The following is an 18,948-nucleotide window of genomic DNA, read 5'->3' as shown; positions in this document are numbered from 1 at the left end:
GTATTTGTGGACTGCAGACTAACAGAGCAGATGGAGTGACCTCTGTTCCTCAGCTTCTAATGCTCTGATTAATGCTCAAGTGTGAGAGGTAAAGTAATCTGTGCACACATTACAAATATTGGAGACAGTCAGGGAAGGAGATCCTGAACCTTCTGGGTGAATTAAACGGGACATTAGGACTAAAAAACTAGCTGCACCATAAACCTCAGTTTTGAGATGCTGAAAAGAAATGAATTACTTAGAGGGTGATTGTTTTAAGGAGCATATGTTGAGCCCTCAAAAGGTCCCCCTCATTTTGCAAACACTCTGCTTCTTCCTCTTCAAAGTGAATTAAATATAAGAGATTGAATTTTGCCATTCTTAGCAAGAATGAGGCATCCTGCAGCCACACTACCCAATTCTGTGATCATGCCAGTTTTTCCAAGCTAAGCTAGAGCAGGCTGCCCAATGGTTGAATGGAGGACCCCCAAGGAGCAACTAGGTGCTAGTTAAGTAGAGGAAAACATGAAGTCACTAAAGACAAACTAGACAAGCAAGTCTCAGCGTTTGAGACAATTTTTAAGAGAATCTGTTCATCAGCACAGCTGATTCCAGGAAACTAGAAAGCCTAAAGAATTGGTTTACAAGTAATGTAAGGCTATTGGGGATCCTTTAAAACAGGATATCAGATACTGCTACATTCATGAAAAATCCTAGCCCCCAGAACTTTAATCATCCAAATCCATATGAACCTTTTTGAATTGATAGAGGTGAGACAAACAGAACAGTGGTAGGGGGGCTGTCATATACACATGGCAAAGGAGACAGAGCTGCGAAAAGCAACACATTTTATTTGAGAGGATTTCCTTCCCTGGCCCTATTTTAACCTGATCACACACTCAACAAGGACAGAAACTCTAGTACAAAGGCAGGTCTCCCCCTGGACAATGGCAACATTTAAAAACTTTTGATTGGTTTGAGAGATGTATAGGAAACTCTCCCTTTAACTAGTAAAAGCTAAGTGCAAATACTGAAATAACGTTGTTAATGTTTCCACATCCAGATCTTTATCTACACAACTTTATCTTTTCGGGTATTTCACTTTTTCTGATGGTTTTGCCAAAGCTGCAAGTCGATAATTCCACAGGGGTAACAAGCAGAGAAGAGATGACACTAGATTTTGATAATCCCTTAGGCCAAAATTTCCAAAAAAAAGTGACTAGTGATTTGGGTGACTCTATTTTTCAGTGCCCAACTTGGGACACCTTAAAGGAGCCAGAATCTTAAAACATGCTGAGCACCCACCCTATTAAGATCCAACCCATTTAAGGTGTCAGTCAAGAAACCAAAAATCACTAGTCACTTTGGGAAACTCTAAACTCCATGTATAATGGCTGGCTCGCCTCCAGGAATAACCTAGCCATAGATGTGAGATGGGGCAGGGCAGCATTAACTTAATTTTTCCTTTTATAGCACCCTGGGAAGTTGCACTCTCTGGATTTGCCCACATTACTATGTGCTGCAAGCATTGTCGTGAATTCATCTAGCAAGCGTCTGAACAAGCACTGGTGTTTACTGCCTTTTTAGTTGATTATATCTAGTCATTTAAACAATCAAGTTTAATGAGACAGTTTTTTATTCCCACCCAATCTTCAGCCAGCCAGAAAATGCAGTAAAATTATACTAGAAAGTCAGGTATTGGGCAGGATCATGTAACCCAGGGTTATAAGAGGGGTGGCTTAAGCACAAGACTGCATGTCAAGATCTTGAGACTTACTGCCTTTACAAAATACATTTGATGTCTCTGCCTCAGCTTCCTACACCCACAGTAAAACTGAGTAACCCTCCTACCTCCCTGTGAGATACTCAGTAAAGCCTTGTGATAGCACTTCTCATCTTCAAAATGTACCATTACTGAACAATTTATGTTAGAATAAGCACTATACAACGGCTACAGTAGGCAGTAACTAAGGTCTAGTGTCTTGCTGCTCTTGGACATTTTAAAATGCAACTTATTTTAAAATGAAGGAAAGACAGAAATTCAGCATTGGTGTGAGAATTTTAGCCCAAGACATTTTTACCTATGGGAAAACAAGCAGATAATCCTAAATGAAGGTTCTTCAGACTGAAAATGAGAGAACATCACAAGAATGAACAGAAGTTGAGAGCCTAGGTCAGTGGTGGGCAACCTGCATCCCATCAGGCTTCTGAGTGAGGCCCATGAGATATTTTGTTAAAAGTTGCTCACACACATGAAAGAATCATACAAGAAGTGTGCTGATTTGACAATGTGTCGAATTTTTGGCAAATAAGTATTTCTGTAATGTTGATGAGTTCCAGAGGGGTAGCCGTGTTTTGCTGTTTTTAGCTAAAAACAGCAAGTGAGTTCTGTGGCAACTTAAAGACTAACAAATTTATTTGGGCATAAGCTTTCATGGGCAGAAACCCACTTCGTCAGATAAAACTCTCACTATTTTTGTAATGTTTATGTTATATTATTGTAATATTAAGTAATTTTATAATTAATATTAATTACATAATCGACTGATAATTTTGATTAATTTGACTAAATTCCTTAATTTAATTGAAGTTGATGACAATTCTATTAACATATGAAAGAATAAGCATTTTCTATAACTCATTATGAAATATTTGGTCTGTATTAAATGTATTTCAGCTTATCTGTGAGGTCATGGTTAGCGCACATGCCCGATTTCAATCTTGCGGCCGACTGAGATAAAAGGAGGGCCACTCATTTGCCTAGGTTGCCGAACATTGGCCTAGGTGCTTTTGAAAATCTCACCGAAGTGAAGTAGGTACATAACCCCCACTGAAAGCTAATGGGAGTTAGGTGTCTAACTCACTCAGGCACTTTTGGAAAAATCTCGCCAACACTGTGCATCTCCTCTGACAGTCAGCACTCAAAGAACTGCCTGTTTCTGCTGACCAGAGTCCTTGGAGATTTAAAAATGCAGTATAAAGAAAATAAAAAGTACATTACAGTTTTCAGTTATGATGTTTCTTCCAAAGCCTGTCAAGTTACCTGAGCAAGAGGGGCACATGGGATAGTTTATAAACTTAAGTAGGAATTTCCTTGCTTGATTATTCCCTGTACAACCTTAAGCATGATTCTGAAACATAATGAGCAACTGTAATTACCATTATTTCATTTCACCTCTCAGACCTTTACTGGATCCTAAGGCACTTCAGTGTGCAGTTGCTACAAATCGTACAAGTCAAATTCTAAGTGAAATTGAATATTTAACTCAAGATTTCTTAGCATCCTTTGCAGTGAACTTTAAACCAAGTAAACAAACATACAGCATCTTCTCTGTCAACAGGTATCCATAAACTTTGTTGCACACCTAGAACAGTCAGAAAGCTGCAGGGATTGTAAGTATGTAGAGCACAGCATGTTAAGAAAGCCATGGGAATGAATGAGGTCTGGGTCATTAAGTTACATGAGTTGTGTCCAACACTGAAGTTTAATCCTGGTTTGGCAGAGGCAATAGAGCCAGTAATATTCTAGCAAGGCCGGTCTAGGTCCCAAAACTTGCCAAGCATTACATTCAGTGCTCAACACAAAAGGAAAACAAAGTGTTCTGTAGAAATGTGCTAGAACTAGGTTTCAGTGTAGTGAAAGTGAGAGACTGGTCTCATGCAAAATGGAGGGCACAAAGAGAGTAGGTCTCTTACACATGATCTGGTAATTGCTGCTGACTAAAGGTTTGTCTACATGGGGAAGTTTACAAGCATAATTATATTGCATAATTTACAAGCATAATTATAGTTATATTTGTACCAATCCTCATGGAGACACTTATTCTGTTACAGAAGCATCTACAGAGAGAGATATACCAACAAGGAGGCTTGGCAAAAATCAGATTTTAAAATTTTTATTATTTTATTATTATTATTTGTTTATTTTTAACCATTTATTTGTATTGATTTAAATTTTTACAGTTTGGGAATTTATGGGGGAGTCAGACAATTAGTTAATGACAGTAAACGTTGAGATTAAAAAAGGTAAAGCTTTGTAACCATTAACACACGAATTGTCAATATCATATCTAAATATACAAAGTAAAATCCTTAAACCAAACTCTGATAAGTTCTCAAGCAACAAGGTTTCTTACTTTGCCTATCTGTAAATGTCTGACACTATTGATGGATATATTTTTCTGTCCATTTGGGTATGGTGGGTGGTGAAATCAACAGTCACTGAGATTTACCAATAAAAACCTAATTGTTTGATGCCAAAGTATGCTGGTAAGCTTCCTCATGAAGACAAGCCCCTACAGATGCCTTGTTTTGCAGAATCATCATACACCATACTTAATGCTTATGGATGCTGCTTAGAAAAAGGAAACATTGATAACGTACACATAGGAGACTAGCTGACTAACCCTGGCTTCAGCTGGAGGACAGCATTCAGAGGTGATGGAAGTTAGCAGGCCTGAAGGACTATAAGACTCCCTTAAACTTTAACTGTTAGGTGTGAGTTTATTAGTGCAACTCTCACAAAAGTTCCAGATAGGTAGCCATGTTAGTCTGTACACAGCAAAAACAATGAGCGTTCTCTAGCACTTTAAAGACTAACAAATTTAATTTCTGCAGGCATAAGCTTTCGTGGGCTGTAACCCACTTCGTCAGATGTGAGGAATAGAAACAACATAGGAGGTAGATACATACGCATCCAAGGGTAAGGTAGATATAAGCAAAGTCCATTCAGTTAGAATAGTTGAGGTCTCCTAATCAATGGTTGTGAATAGACATCAACTACTCTAACTGAATGGACTTTGCTTATATCTACCTTTCCCATTGTTGTTCCTTACCCTTGGATATGTATGTACACACACACACACACACACACACACACACACACACACACACACACACACACACACACACACACACACACACAATTTCTATTCCTTACATCTGACAAAGTGGCTTACAGCCCACGAAAGCTTATGCCTGCAGAAATTAAATTTGTTAGTCTTTAAAGTGCTACAGGACTCTCATTGTTTTCACAAAAGTTAGATGCAGTATAGCAATAGTAATTCCACTTATCTGACCCTTTGCCTGCGTGTTGTGTCAGCTTAATTCTAGGACTGAGTCATATTGAGAAGTGATGCATAAGAGGGAACAGATTGTATGTTGAGAAGTGTGAAGATGCATATGAATATTGAGTGGGGGGGGGGGAGATCATGGCATATACGACAGTAAAGGTTCAAAACTTTCACCCTTCAGAAGTAATCTTTAACGCACATGTGAAGGTGCCCACCTGGATCAGCTGATGCTTTTGAACATTTGATCATTTTCGGTAGCTCTTCTCCCAACCTCTTCCCCCCTCGCTCCCACTCATAGGTATCTAGCTTCATGAAAACAGAATTAGCTACTCCTGAGACTTATTCCTTACTTGAGGTATTAAAATTGTAAGTTTGCATCAAAACATTGTGACAGCAGCTTAAGTATTTGATGTCACATGAGAAAAGGCTTGACTTCACAGGCCCTTGTTGCTTATTTAGTCTACACTTATAACTGATGTCATCCTTCTGACAGTTAGCAATACAAGATAAATTATGATAGAATCAGAATTATGACCAGAAATCAGCAGCAGCAGAGGAACTCTTACCAATTACCTGCAAAATGTTCTGTACTAGGTTTCCATCACTCATCCCTATGCAGGACAAAGTATTAGACAACAGCACACAAGTTGCAGCTCTTCAGCATGGTGATCAGCCACTTTAATAAAAGTAACTTCTACTGCAAAATAAGCTTGGCTTCAGCTGGTATTACTCTCTGGATGTCCCAACTATTTGTCAGAAGTTTTCAATATCGCAGATTGATTTAGCTAGCACAAACCACAATCCTATCCGATTTTTAATCAAGTAATTTGTGTTTGTTTTTAAAAATGTGCACAGGCTTTCATACCCTTTCAAAAGTCCAGAAAGCACCAATTTATTGGCAGCCCCCCCAGAGGTAAAGGACTGAATATTCCATGGAGTCTGAATTATCCTGTCCTCTAAGGTGCCATTACTCCAGGTAAAGTTTAGGAACATTGGCGCGGCAACACGCGGGCAATTCATACTACCACAGTTCTTGTTTTGTGGCTAACCACAAAGGATTCCAATCTGCAGGGCTGCCAATTTAGCACCTCACAAACAGTGAATTAACACCATACAGTAATTGAACTTACAAATATTGTGCAGTTAAATTTGCAAGTTTGCTACTATAGGAAAATAAGGCACATCCTCGCTCAGGATGAATTCTCAGCGACTCTGATGAGAGGGTACTGCTTAATTAAGATGGCACAATTTAGACACTGTATGGTAAATCAGAGATAGCAAACAAAAGCTAAAATAAATTCTGCCCATGGATAGCAACCAGAGACAGCACTAGGCACATACTCTAGTGGTGTTTTTTTTTTTTTTTTAATAAAAGAGCTTTAGTTTTTTTAATCTGTCAGTTTTATTTCACTCCCAAAATACAAAAAGCAATTAGAGCCTCTCACTGAAAAATTACAGCATTTCAGACTTTATATTTACTATCTATTTTCGCCAGTGGTGAATTTGGCATAGTATCACTATTTTACATTTACTTGTCCAGCTTACGACAGGTTTGAGACATTTATTTAAAAATGCAAGTATCTAATTAATGTGCTAGAACTTTATGGGCCAAATTTCAATAGAGTGGGGCTTTTTTAGAAACAATAATTCCACTTTCTCAAGACTGCCAGAGGGTTATAAGCAGGAATGCTGGCTCAGCTACAACCAGGGCACACTGCTGACTCATATCCAGCTTTTTATCCACCGTTACCCCCAGGTCCTTTTCTGCAGAGCTGCTGCCTAGCTCGTCGGTTCCCAGTCTATAGCTGTGCATGGGATTCTTCCTTCCTAAGTGGAGGACTCTGCACTTGTCCTTGTTGAACCTCATGAGATTTCTTTTGGCCCAATCCTCCAGTTTGTTTAGGTCCTTCTGTATCCTATCCCTACCCTCCAGGGTATCTACCACTCCACCCAGCTTAGTGTCATCCGCAAACTTGCTGAGGGTGCAATCTACCCCATCCTCCAGATCATTAATAAAGATGTTGAACAAAACCGGCCCCAGGACCGACCCCTGGGGAACAGCTAGACATGGAGCCATGTTTGTCCAGCTTACGACAGGTTTGAGACATTTATTTAAAAATGCAAGTATCTAATTCATGTGCTAGAACTTTATGGGCCTTTGCCAGAGGGTTATAAGCTATAATTAAATGACACGTTTAGTCTATGGCCCCAATCCTGCCTCTGGAGCCATGCAAGTGGATCCCATGTAGAGTTAGGACATAGTCCAAGTCCTATGTCCTGAACTCACTAGCTTAGGTTCATAATGCAAACGCACACAGTGATGAATGCAGTATAAAAGCCTATACAGAAGAGAGATCTGCATTATTGTATATAGGCTTTTATACCATACTATCTGAGCAGATGGGTTTCCAGTACTGCATTCAGCATATGATTAAATACTGTCCTGGACAGCAATGCTTTTGAATTAGGATTTATTGTGGAAAAAAAAAGCCAATTGAAGTCAATGGGACTTCTCACTGGAATAAGCACTGCATCCAGTAAGCAAGTATTTGAAGTATCAGGCCCTTAATATTACAAGTTATTTTATTTCTAAGACAGAAAGTGTTAGATACTTTAGGACAAAAGTTTAGATCTTATTATAAAAAGTTCATTGTATATCCATATTTCAAAGAAAAGTCCCAACCACCACCTTCAGTTATGTTCCCCAACTACATTCATAAATGACCCATTCTAGGGCTGGGCCGGTGTAGGAGAACTGGAAAAGTGGAAACCGACTAGAGAAGTGAAATTGATTAACCTACTTCTGTGGCATAAGTTGAATGACAAGCAAAATGCAAGAGCATGAAACATAAGAAAAGATTTTAAAATCTCTAATATTTTTGGACCAAGAGAATCCACTGAAGGAACTATATGAGAAGCAATGCATGTTGTGGTAGCAGAGCAGATTTAACAGGCAGATCAGACAGATTGATATTTTTGTCCTTTCACATAGGGAAAGTGAAGTGACTGTCCTGCAGCAACCTGTAATCGGTGTTTAATATAGTAATACAGTCTCAAACTCACACACCACCACACTACAAGCGAGTCCCATTTTTCTAAGGGAGGCTGCATTACAAGGTATGCTTTACAATACACCATTAAAAAGTCTACTGATAATAGCCGCATTACACAATCCTTCATCAAACAAACAGACTCATTATTCAAACTCCCTAAAAAGATTCTCAATGCTGACTGATGCACTGAACAAAAGATAAAGGATAACCAACAAAAACCCAAGTCCAAATGCACCAACCTGTAAAAGGCAAATCTGATGTGGGGAGAGAGAGAAGGGAGATCACTGAAATGAGACAGCTGGTGCAAGCACAGAGCTGTCTGATGTCACAGAAGTGAGGGCAGTAGGCCAGTTCTGTGCACGAGTAGGAAACAGATGTACCAGAGCCTCAGCTACAGAAGGTTAGCTATCTTCTGCACAGGCTGTTATTGTAGTATCTAATTCTCAGTCCACAGAACAGTAAAGCCAGAGCAACCACATCGACACTGTAATGCATTCATTGCTCAGAAAGAGAACTGCTACTGAGTCTTCTTTAAAGGAAGACACACCAACAACTTGAAGTGTAGTCATATTTTTTGACGTGTCAAGTCATAACAGGCACTACAGTTGTTTCTGAGTCCTCAGGTCAGTTTTTGTGGTTTTACAACTATGTTTTCTTACTTCAGATGTTTCTCTCTTGCCTGTTGTTGTTGTTAGAGGACCCACCACAGAGTGCAAAAGGATCCCCTTGCAGAAGGGAAACAGTGAAACCAACCACTACCAAGTAAACATGAAAAGAAAAGAGAAACACACCTTGCTAGTCTTTTGTTACAAGCACTACCTGCATATATAAATATGGCTAGTCTTTTGTTACAAGCACCACCTGCATATATAAATATGGCAAATATAAATATAAATTTGAGACAAATGTGACTTAAATTGACTGTGTCCCTTCACATTAAATCAGAAAGGTTAAAAATTAGTGCTTGACTCACGATTCTTTATTGATATTTACCTACAGAGGCTGTGGATTCAAACACCTCAAAACACGTCCAGAACTAAATGGGAGTTTTGTCTGCGGAAACGCTACAGACGTACATCAGTTAAAGATCCACCAGATTATAATCACAGTTTACCCCAAATTAGCAAACAAACCCTCAGGACACCCAGAAATGGGCACACGTGGCACCATTTTGAAAGCCATGACTTACCCAGCTTCTGGTGGTTTTACAACTAGTGTTTGTAAAATACTTGGACTGTAGGACTAGCAGCAAGTTGCCAACATCAGAAGAACCTCACCCCAGCCATGCTAACATTGTTAATGTGCTGGGAATGCCCCCTGCAGTCCCTCCTGCTGCTGCTGCTAGTTTTTGTGGTGTGGCTTCTTTAATCAGCTGTCTGATGGGACAGATAAATGCAGGGGAACTACCCAGCTCCAAAAAGTAAGCGCAGACAGAAAGACGGCCTGCGCTGGGTCTACCACACATGCCCACCTGCTGCGAAACCTTGGCTCCGGGAGCGAGCAGGCCAGGCAGTGCCAGGCTGCTGACGAGGCGGTACCACCCCAGAGCCAGAGGCTAAATAAAGGATGCTTCCCTGGGCTGGGAAGAGCCGCTGTCCTGCAGGCGGAGCGGGAGAGACGCGAGCAGAAGGCAGGAAAGCTGGGCACAAGCAAGCAACCGCCTGCGGCCAGTACCAACATGCTCTGGCTAGCCCCCCGGCACCGGGCGGGGGGGGGGGGGAGGAGTTGCTAGCCCCCCCCCCCCCACACACACACACCACCGGGGGGGGGTGTCTGTAAGGCACACACACCCTGGCACCGGGGGGGGGGGTGTCTGTGAGGCTGCTAGCGCCCCCCACACACACACCCTGGCACCGGGGGGGGGGGGTGTCTGTGAGGCTGCTAGCGCCCCCCCACACACACCCTGGCACCGGGGGGGGTGTCTGTGAGGCTGCCCCCCCCCCCCCACACACACACACACCCTGGCACCGGGGGGGGGGTGGCACCCCCCCCCCACACACACACCCTGGCACCGGGGGGGGGGGGTGTCTGTGAGGCTGCTAGCCCCCCCCACACACACACACACGCCCTGGCACCGGGGGGGGGTGTCTGTGAGGCTGCTAGCCCCCCCCCCCACACACACACACACGCCCTGGCACCGGGGGGGGGTGTCTGTGAGGCTGCTAGCCCCCCCCCCACACACACACACACCCTGGCACCGGGGGGGGGGGGGTACGGGAGACTGTCCCGCGGCGCCCCGCACTCACCTTCCGGACGCTGCCGGTGCCGCTCTCCCAGGGCCGCAGCAGCAGGGGGCCGCCGTCCCCCCCTTCGTCCCGCCGCCCGCCCGGGCTCCCCATGGTGGGGGGAGGGGGGCGCGGCTCTGGCTCGGGCTGGCCGCGCTCCCTCAGGGCAGTTGCCGCCGCCGCCGCCAGGCTCCGCCGCTCTCACTAACCGCCCGCCCGCGGGCGGCTCAACCCTGGCAGCCGGGGGAGGCGGGAGGCACGGGAGGCGCCGGCCAATGGGGTGGGGGGACGCCTTCGAGTGACAGAGCCCGTGTCCAATGGCAGCGGGGACGGGAGGGGTCGGTGGGTGGGGGGGTGTCTCCTCCCCGCCCCTCTGCCACAACCGTGCCCGAGGGGGAGGGGACCCTGTCGCCCCTGGCAACGGTGGGAATTAGAACGCCGAGGACGTCACGGGGGCGGGGCCCTCCACCAGGCACAGCTGCGTGCGGAGCCAGGCGAGAGGGGACCGCGGGCGGCTTCTGCGCCCCTCCCCCTGTGCCACATCTGGGCACTGTACCCCCCTCCTACCTCCCCCCATCCACATCTGGGGCACTGCACCCCCCCTTCTACATCTGGGGCACTGCACCCCCCTTCTCTCCCTCCCTCCCCCAGCCACATCTGGGGCACTGCACCCCCCCCTTCTCTCCCTCCTCCCGCTATAAGTGGCGCACCCCCACCCCTCCCCCGTCACCTGTGGTGCACTGCACCCCCCTCTTCTCCCTCCCCCCACCACAGATGGGGCACCCCCCTCCACATCTGGGGCATTGCATCCCACCATCTCCCCCCCAACATCTGGTCGATGGGTGTTTGGAGGGAGGCACTGGGGATGCACAATGCATGCAAACCTCTTGTCCCTGGGTCACTGCACTTGCCCATCCCATCCCTGCAGCAATCTGATCTGAAGGCTCATCCCTGTCCAAACCGGAGTTTACACCACCGCAATCCACTGTCACTGCAACCTCTGGTGCATTTGTACAAGGGCAGGTCTACCCTACGGAATTACTTGGCTATAACTATGTGGCTTAGGGGCGTGAATGCACACCCCTCAGTGAAGTAGTTATACCCATTAAATGTGGGTGTAGACAGTGCTGTGTCAGCAGGAAAGTGTCTCCCACCAACATAGCTACCGCCTCTTGCAGAGGTGGATTAACTACACCAATGGGAGAGCTCTCACCTTTGGCTTAGTAGGTCTTCATTAAAGTGCTGCAGCTGCACCTATGCAGCATTTTAATTGTAGACCTCCCCTCAGTCAAGAAATCCAGTTCCCCTTGGAGAGAGGTAGGGGCAAAACCTGTTCCTCTTGTGCTGCTCCTTTGTTGGCCTATTAAGTCATGAAGTCCCTGGCTTTTTAGAGCCTTTTCTCTTTCAAACAAACAAAAAAAGTGCTAGGCAACTATCAAAAACTACAGTACAGGGAATACAAGTTGCATAGAAAAGCACTCAAGAGTCTGGAAATATCATTGGTTAAGGCCACATATGCAATATTAACTATTTCTCTCCCTGTATCCTAATGCATACAGATTAGGCACTGGTCCACACTTAAAAGTTAGATGGACCTAGCAACATCTCTCATAGTTATGAACAATTCTCACCCCTGAATGCTGTAGTTCAGCTGATGTAAACTCCCCCCTCCCACCCTCTGTGGACGTAGCTAGGTTGACAGAAGTCTCCCATCAACCTAGCTACTGCCACTGAGGCCAGTGGATTACCTGCATCAACAGAAAAGCCCCTTCTGTCAGTATAGGAAGCCTCTATGCTATCTGTTATGGTGGGCAGTGGCACAGCTGGGCCAGTAAAGATACTACTCACCCACCTTGTCCCTTTCAAACAGTCAGGCAATGGGAGGACTGAGGCTGTGGCTTATGATACTAAATAGGATTGTTTCCTTGTTACCTCATTCTCATCTCTTTCCCCCCAATTTATTGTAACTACCTGTGTCATCATGTGCTAAGATTGCAAACACCTGGGAACAGGGAATGCCTTTTACAGGTGTAAAATAGTGCCCTGAACATAATAAGCCCTTGCACCTTGATTAGGATCTCTAGGTGCTACTGCAATACAAATCATAAGCCTTCAGTGCCATGATCATATAGTATGTGCACAGGGGCCCTGCCTCAGTCAGCATGTGGTTTGAATAGTGCACAGTGAATTAGATAGGAGTGCACTCATTTAATAATGAACGTCAAATTATTTTATTAAATATTAAGCTTTTTGCACATTAAGTTAACGAAAGCCAATACACAAAATTATCCCCACCTCTGCTTTTTCTAGTATATCCTCTTGCCAGCTAAGCTTTTCTGTTGTTAGCTTCTGGGGCCAGGATCATATGTTGCATGTCATACAGTACTGAGCACATTGTCATCATAATCCGTTTTTAAAAAAAGGTGCATCTTATTTGTTCTCCTAATAGGCACAGATAGGCTCAAGAGCAGCAGGGAATTTAGGAGAAAGGTGGAGAGGGGTATCAAGGGATAGAGAGATGCCCTGCATTAACATTTAATCAGCTTCTCAACTCCGATGCAGTAGCTGGTTTGCTATTTGGTCTGGTTTTTCAATCTACTTTTAGAACATTGGGTGTGGCACAAAGGGATCAAAAGCGACTTTCCTTGTGTCACACAGATCCACTCAGAGCTAGAGCACTACTGGTGCCTAATTCTTTGCTGTGACCCAGAGACCCCACAGCTTCCTTAGGCACAGGTGTAGCTGTTTGACCACTTGACCAGAACCTGAGCTGCAAGCTCACACCTCATTTATTATTTGCATCACACGTCTAGCCGCAGCTTTCCCTGTATCAAGATGGCTATTGGCTCCCATGAAGTGACGTTCAACTTTTCCATATCACAGTCACAAGGGCTTGGGAGGTAAAGCACACTAGTTGATACAGGTGGTGTATTCACTAATCTTCTGTGCATGGCCCTTTTACATTTCCAGGAACCTGCTGTTCTGTGGCAGCTGCCATTTTTTCAGGCAGAGTTGATCTAGCATGTTACAGAGAAAACCCTACCCTGCACTCTCTCATCAATACTACTTTTAGAATTTTGACTTTTTAATCGAAATGGAGCCCCTGCCTGAAAAGACAAAGTTGCTTTAAAGTATCTGGGATGGTGGAAGTAGTCCCCTTTCTGCCTATCTATTGAAGGGGTCTATGGAGCAAGTGCATGATTTACATATCAATACCTGTAGCTATGGCAGAGCACATCTAGGAAGAAGGATCTCTAAATTTCCCGTCTTCACCTGCATGAAACTCCAGCCACTGTGGTGCTTTAATGCAGACAGACTGCCACTGCTCCTGGTTCTGTTTCTGCAGAGTAGGAAGCTCTATTAAGAATGATTTAGAGGAATGCCCCTCAGACTATTACTGACAGCACAAACCAGAACACTTAAGCCAAATACAGATGCTGCAGGGCACGCTCCGCTCACTTTTGCTTTATTTCATCCACTGGTGCATCATAAACTCTCTGAACTGCACCGGGAGATCTAGATCCATTAACCAACTTCAGTTTTCTGGCTGGCAGATCAATGAACAAACCATGCTATCATGAGATGGTCCCTCACCCTAGCTAGGAATATCCAGAGCTGTTTTGCCCTGGCTACTGACCTTCTTTGCAAAGTGGTTTGAGATCTTGGAAAGGACACTGTAAGAGACAGGTATTAATCATTAGCATTATTTCTCAAAAGCACTGCTGCCTGCTGTTCTTTCCTTAGCCCTGGCAGTAGGAGGGGTGAAGAATAGTGCCCAGAGTCATGTTATGAGAACACTCACATGGGCTAAATCCAATTTGGGTTAGGAGGAATCTTTCATGGCTCATTTAGTCTCATTTGATTCATTATCCCTAAGTCATTCCTAATAATACATGGGTGTCCTGACCCACCTTGACTATCTCCAGTGAGGGGGTCACCAGCCAGATGACAGGATTAGGTTTATCTACAGAGGAGCCCAGGCTAACGCAGCTGGTGGTGAATGAACAAACGTACAAGACCACCGCTGAACATTAGTTTTTACAGCATTTTGCTACAAGTCAGCCTTGCAGAATAAGCCTGAAAGTTTGCTAGCCAAGACACAGGAAGACTCCTTGCCTGTCCTTTACCCTAGGCATTGCTGTTCGTGGGGGGGGGGGGGGAACCAGGGAGGGGATTTAGTGGTTATACTCACCTAGCAAGAGCAGTCACTCTGGGTGAGATTTTGCAAGCCTGCTGCAACCAGGATCAAACCATTTCCGCAGAGAACTTGTCCAGGAACCACCCCTTCTTCTTAAGAATATAGTTAATGTTCAAGAGCTGACAACATGCTTCACCTTGTACAAGGAAATCTAGGAACACACTGAACCAGTTCAGTGTCTGAGCCCAATTTTGCTTCCCTCTGACTTGCCATTAGCTTCCTTGGAAGCAATGTTAGGCCCAGGCCATGTCAGCTGAAGTCACTTCTGGAGTTTTGCTCCAGGTTTTCTCTGTATCTCAGGTTATTTAGCAGACTTCCATCTACAGCCAAGCCATTTTATCAGCTGCAGGTGGGCTAGTTAGTGCCTAATTACAGGCAGTGGTTGGGGGGGGAATGGTGATCAAGGAAATCTAGAGCCATACCATCTGCATCAAGACAGAGAGAGGAAACTAATGCATCACACAGTCTCAGGCTTGCCAGGTGAAAGAAGGATGGTATCAAAGGAAATCCTCACTCTCCAACACCAACTGCACAACCTCCATTGGCAGCTGGCTGAATTGTTTAACTGTTCCTAGTGCAGTGAGAGCCCAGAAGCTGTGTCTAAGGTAGAGCATGTCAGCCGTGCGGACACTTTGTCTGCAAAGCACTAGACACTGCAAGGAGATCGCCATGTTACAAAAGATAGCTGTCTGAGGTTGCTTTCCCTGGAAACACCAGCTTGCATTCTCTCCCCAGGTGGAATGCTCACTTTTCTATGGGCCACCTGTATTCTACAACCTGCTACGCTGACTGTGTGCAACAAGGTCTACCTCACCTTCCTCCCTGCAACAGCATGAAACCCAGAATGGCATTCAGAAGCTGGGCTTATTATGTAATAACGCCTGACTAAGCCTTAAAGAAAGAAGGATATTGTGCATATAAAGCTGCTCCCATTAACTAGCTTGCTAAAAGGTACAGTAGAGGCATGTTGCAAAATATGGGTAGAGCATGCTATCACTATATTCCCTCCTTGTGTATTGAAAAGGCAGTAGGAAGAAGTGGGACCAAATACAAACAGCAACCACACAAAAGGGGAACTCAGGATTCAAAGAGTTTCAGGGGAGCAGGAAAGGGGTGCATGTTGCTTCCTACCTTTGGGCTGAAGGAAGTACCAGCCTACTGAGTTTTGCACAAGAGAACTCTTTCTAGGCTCAGTTTTTAACCAAGCCATGCACATTAAAAAAAAACTTTCAGAAATGAGGGAGGGACAGGCAGGCTCACCCTCCCCTCTTCCCCCAACCATGCTTAGGAGCAACTAAGTTTGTAGCTAAACTTCTGAGAAAAAACAGCAAGACCTAGGACATTGGAGAATCCCTAAGACTCTATTTATAGCGTGGCTGCATGGCGATAAAGAAGTCCCCTTACACCAGCCTCTCTGGGAAATACAACGCTCTCTGATTACAAAGCTGATGATAGTGAACACCACAACTCAAGAAACAGATGTAGTAACACTGACAAAATACCACACTTACATTTCTCCCTCCTGCCTGATAACACTTGCTCTATCCAGTGCCTAGGCCCAGCCTAGGGAAGCTGATGTTGGTAAACTGAGGCCACTTTCACATGGGTGAATTTTCTCAGAATTCCCCACGGATCAAAACCTCTTTCCTCTGATTTAACTTGGATTTTAAGACTACAGGTCCCAGAATGCTCTTTGGGCTGAGCATCTTCCAATCAGGGATAAGTGCAGGTCCTTAAATCAAGCTCCCCCAAGGGGGCACTTCCCCTAGAGAGGAAAGCAAGGAAGCTGTTCATGAGGGAATCTCTTCTTAGCAAATGTTCTTTAGCTGGGTGTTACCCCAAACAGGTGAGCTGCTGCCAGCAAATATCCAGTAGTTTTTAAGACCACATAATGAAAGGGTTTGTAAAGCATGAGGCTTTGAACAGAAATAATTGTCTTATTTCTTCCATAAATTTGCAAGCCTCTCATTTCCCCTCTGCCTTGTTTCTGGAAAGTGAAAGAGCTACAGGAAAGGGGCTGACTTTCCTTCAAAGAAAGGAAGTAACCAGATGTCATTCCATGCTCACTTTGGTTGCATTAATTGCATCCAGCGTGGCCTTGATTTTCCAGTCCTGTTCCGTGTAAAGTTCATAGGGTTTCTACAGGTAGATGGAGTTTGTCAAACTCTCCCTCTCGAGGGATCTGTTTTCTCATTGTGCTTTGTTTTGTTTTTCTGCCCTGTGTGGTCTTCACGCACTTCCTGGTTGCCTAGTGTAAGTGTAGTAAATGTTCTGCTAATTCTACACCGGGGTTAGTAATATAATAAAGCCACAATAAATCCTAAATGCCCCCCTTTGCACTTCCCCTCAACCTGATACGTTCCTGCTTAGAGGTGAAGGGTGATTTGTTAAGCAGCAGAACTAGGAGTTGAGCGTGGGTGGGGGTCTACATTTGATTCCCAGCTCTGCATAGATTTCCTGTGTGAATTTAAGCACACTTTCAAAGTCGCTTGTTAATGGTAAGTGCCTCCATTTTTTAGTATTCTGCGTTAAACACTAAGGCCAGGATCCTCAGAATTATTTAGGCATGGATTTCAATGGAAGGTGCCTACGTACCTTTGAGGACGTGGCCCTGAAGGTTTGATTTTCAATGGGAGCTGGGGGGTGGCTCAGAAGTCACTAGAAGCTGTGAGCTGAAAGTAGGGTATGTGCCAGTGTCACATCAGCGAAGCAACCCCCCTCTCCCTTCCCACAGAAGTGCTTATGAAAACCTGGCCTCAGCTGTCTAACGTTCAGCACCCAAAATGGGACGCCACTCCTGAGAATTTGGGGTTAGCTTCTTTGTGCCTCAAGCCCCTTATCTAAAAAGCAGGTAATAATTATTAGTGCCTCCTTTTGTGCGGTGTTGTGAAGCTCAGTTTGTTCATAATATAATAACTATAAAATGCTTTGGGATCCTCTGATGGTCCGCAGTATAGAATTCCAAGGTGTCTTTATAATAAATCCCACACTGATCTGTTCCTGTTTATCGTTCTCCTCTGTTTAAATCCCTTGTGTGTCAGCCCACAGCTCTTATTCAAGCCAACTGGAACGATCTAGTCTAATGGAATTTCATGAAGCACTGGAGGCAGCATAGTCTAGTGGATAGAGCACAAAGCTGGAAGATCTGGGTTCTCTTCCCATCTCCACCACGGATCTGCAGCGTTACATTGGGCAAGTCACTACACCTCTGTATGCCTCGGTTCTCCCCCCACCCCGCTTTTTTTTTGTCTTGCCTATGTAGATTGCAAACTCAGTGCCTTGCATAATGAGGCTCCAGACCTGGTACACGCTTCTGTGGGCTATTATAAAGCAATCAATCAATAATTAAAATATAAATAACATGTCTAATCTGTTCTCTGCATCCACTAATTTTATCGCTTGATAAGGAAAATATTAACAATCCTGTGTGACTGGCAGCTTTGTTCCTGTAGGAACCCATGCTGTGCGTTCCTCTGTGCTATTCTAAATGTGTACAGAGTTTGTTTCTTTTATTGCTTGGTCCAGTATTTGAGGATAAAAATGCAATTTTCTTGTGATACTTCACCAGGTTCCTTGTTGAACCAAATACTGAGCTTGCTTTCCAATCATGGTACCTGATTTTAAGATGCAGTGATGCAAGATCACCTCGGAGTTGTCTTTGCATCCTTTATGTAGCCAGCCAGCTCTGATCATTAATAGCAATGTTTCCGCTTTGTGTATTGGTTGATTCAGCCCTTTTCTTTGCAAATGTGAATTTGCACAACGATGACTGATAACGAAGAATTGGCAGATGAGAGGGACTTTGGGAACCATCACGAAACTGATGAGACAGCATCTTCATTAGTGAAAAAGAATGACAGTAACAGGTAGGTGGTTCCCAGCTACAGCAATAATATACTGTAACTTCATGAAAAATGTGTGAATTGAACTGTTGGCATGAGAGTTATGACATTGGCCGTCCAATGTCCCATTTGCATTGGTCCTTTGGACCTTTTTGATGGTGTATGTTATCAAATGTAAGTCTATGATTTCTAGCTTCACCAATATAAAATACACTAATGTGAGTTAATGTCAGCTTCTCCTTAAGAATTTAAATGCTCAAAAATCAGGAAATGCAAAAAGTTAACATTGAATGTGCAGACTTGACTCTGTCCCTTTGCACATCTGTGCTGTGGGCCTTAATTCTGAGATCACGTGCTGTTTCTCTAATACAGTGGTTGCACGTGAAAAGCATTTTCTTGCCGTTTGAAAGGTTCTATTAGCATGAGAGAATCCCTGTACTTAATACAGGGAATACAAGTAAGGCTGGGAATATCTAACAAACCAGTGAAGTGCATCTGCTGTTATCAACAATATATAGTTTGTAAGGGTCTTTCCGGCAAGTCACATAAGGTTTGTCTACATTGCAGCTGAAGCTAAAA

General features: G+C 44.2%; 2 protein-coding genes across 9 annotated transcripts in view; one reads left to right on the top strand and one right to left on the bottom strand.

The window, feature by feature from the left end:
- Window positions 1–14,775, bottom strand: part of RHPN1 (rhophilin Rho GTPase binding protein 1) — a 63,188-nt gene extending 48,413 nt beyond the window's left edge. For 3 of the 8 annotated variants that reach the window (XM_067560061.1, XM_067560062.1, XM_067560069.1), the window contains exon 1: window positions 10,351–10,446. In XM_067560061.1, coding sequence (XP_067416162.1) covers window positions 10,351–10,443 — 93 coding nt within the window. In that variant the 5' untranslated portion in view covers window positions 10,444–10,446. Of the gene's footprint in view, window positions 1–10,350; window positions 10,447–13,545; window positions 13,670–13,966; window positions 14,004–14,521 lie in introns of those variants that run through there. The other 5 variants (XM_067560066.1, XM_067560065.1, XM_067560067.1 and 2 more) reach the window with 4 other exon arrangements.
- A 434-nt stretch (window positions 14,776–15,209) lies between these two features.
- TOP1MT (DNA topoisomerase I mitochondrial) overlaps window positions 15,210–18,948 on the top strand; it is a gene marked incomplete at its 3' end in the record, with an annotated part of 47,699 nt that continues 43,960 nt past the window's right edge. The window contains exons 1-3 of the mRNA XM_067560046.1: window positions 15,210–16,373; window positions 17,569–17,719; window positions 18,260–18,393. Of these exons, the coding sequence (XP_067416147.1) occupies window positions 18,293–18,393 (101 nt within the window). The remainder of the gene's footprint in view (window positions 16,374–17,568; window positions 17,720–18,259; window positions 18,394–18,948) is intronic.

The sequence above is a fragment of the Emydura macquarii genome, unplaced genomic scaffold (assembly GCF_026122565.2).
Source record: "Emydura macquarii macquarii isolate MOO-44397 ecotype Brisbane River unplaced genomic scaffold, CSIRO-AGI_Emac_v2 contig_2246, whole genome shotgun sequence".
Taxonomy (NCBI): Eukaryota; Metazoa; Chordata; order Testudines; family Chelidae; genus Emydura; species Emydura macquarii.
This window is presented reverse-complemented; position numbering and strand designations above follow the sequence as displayed.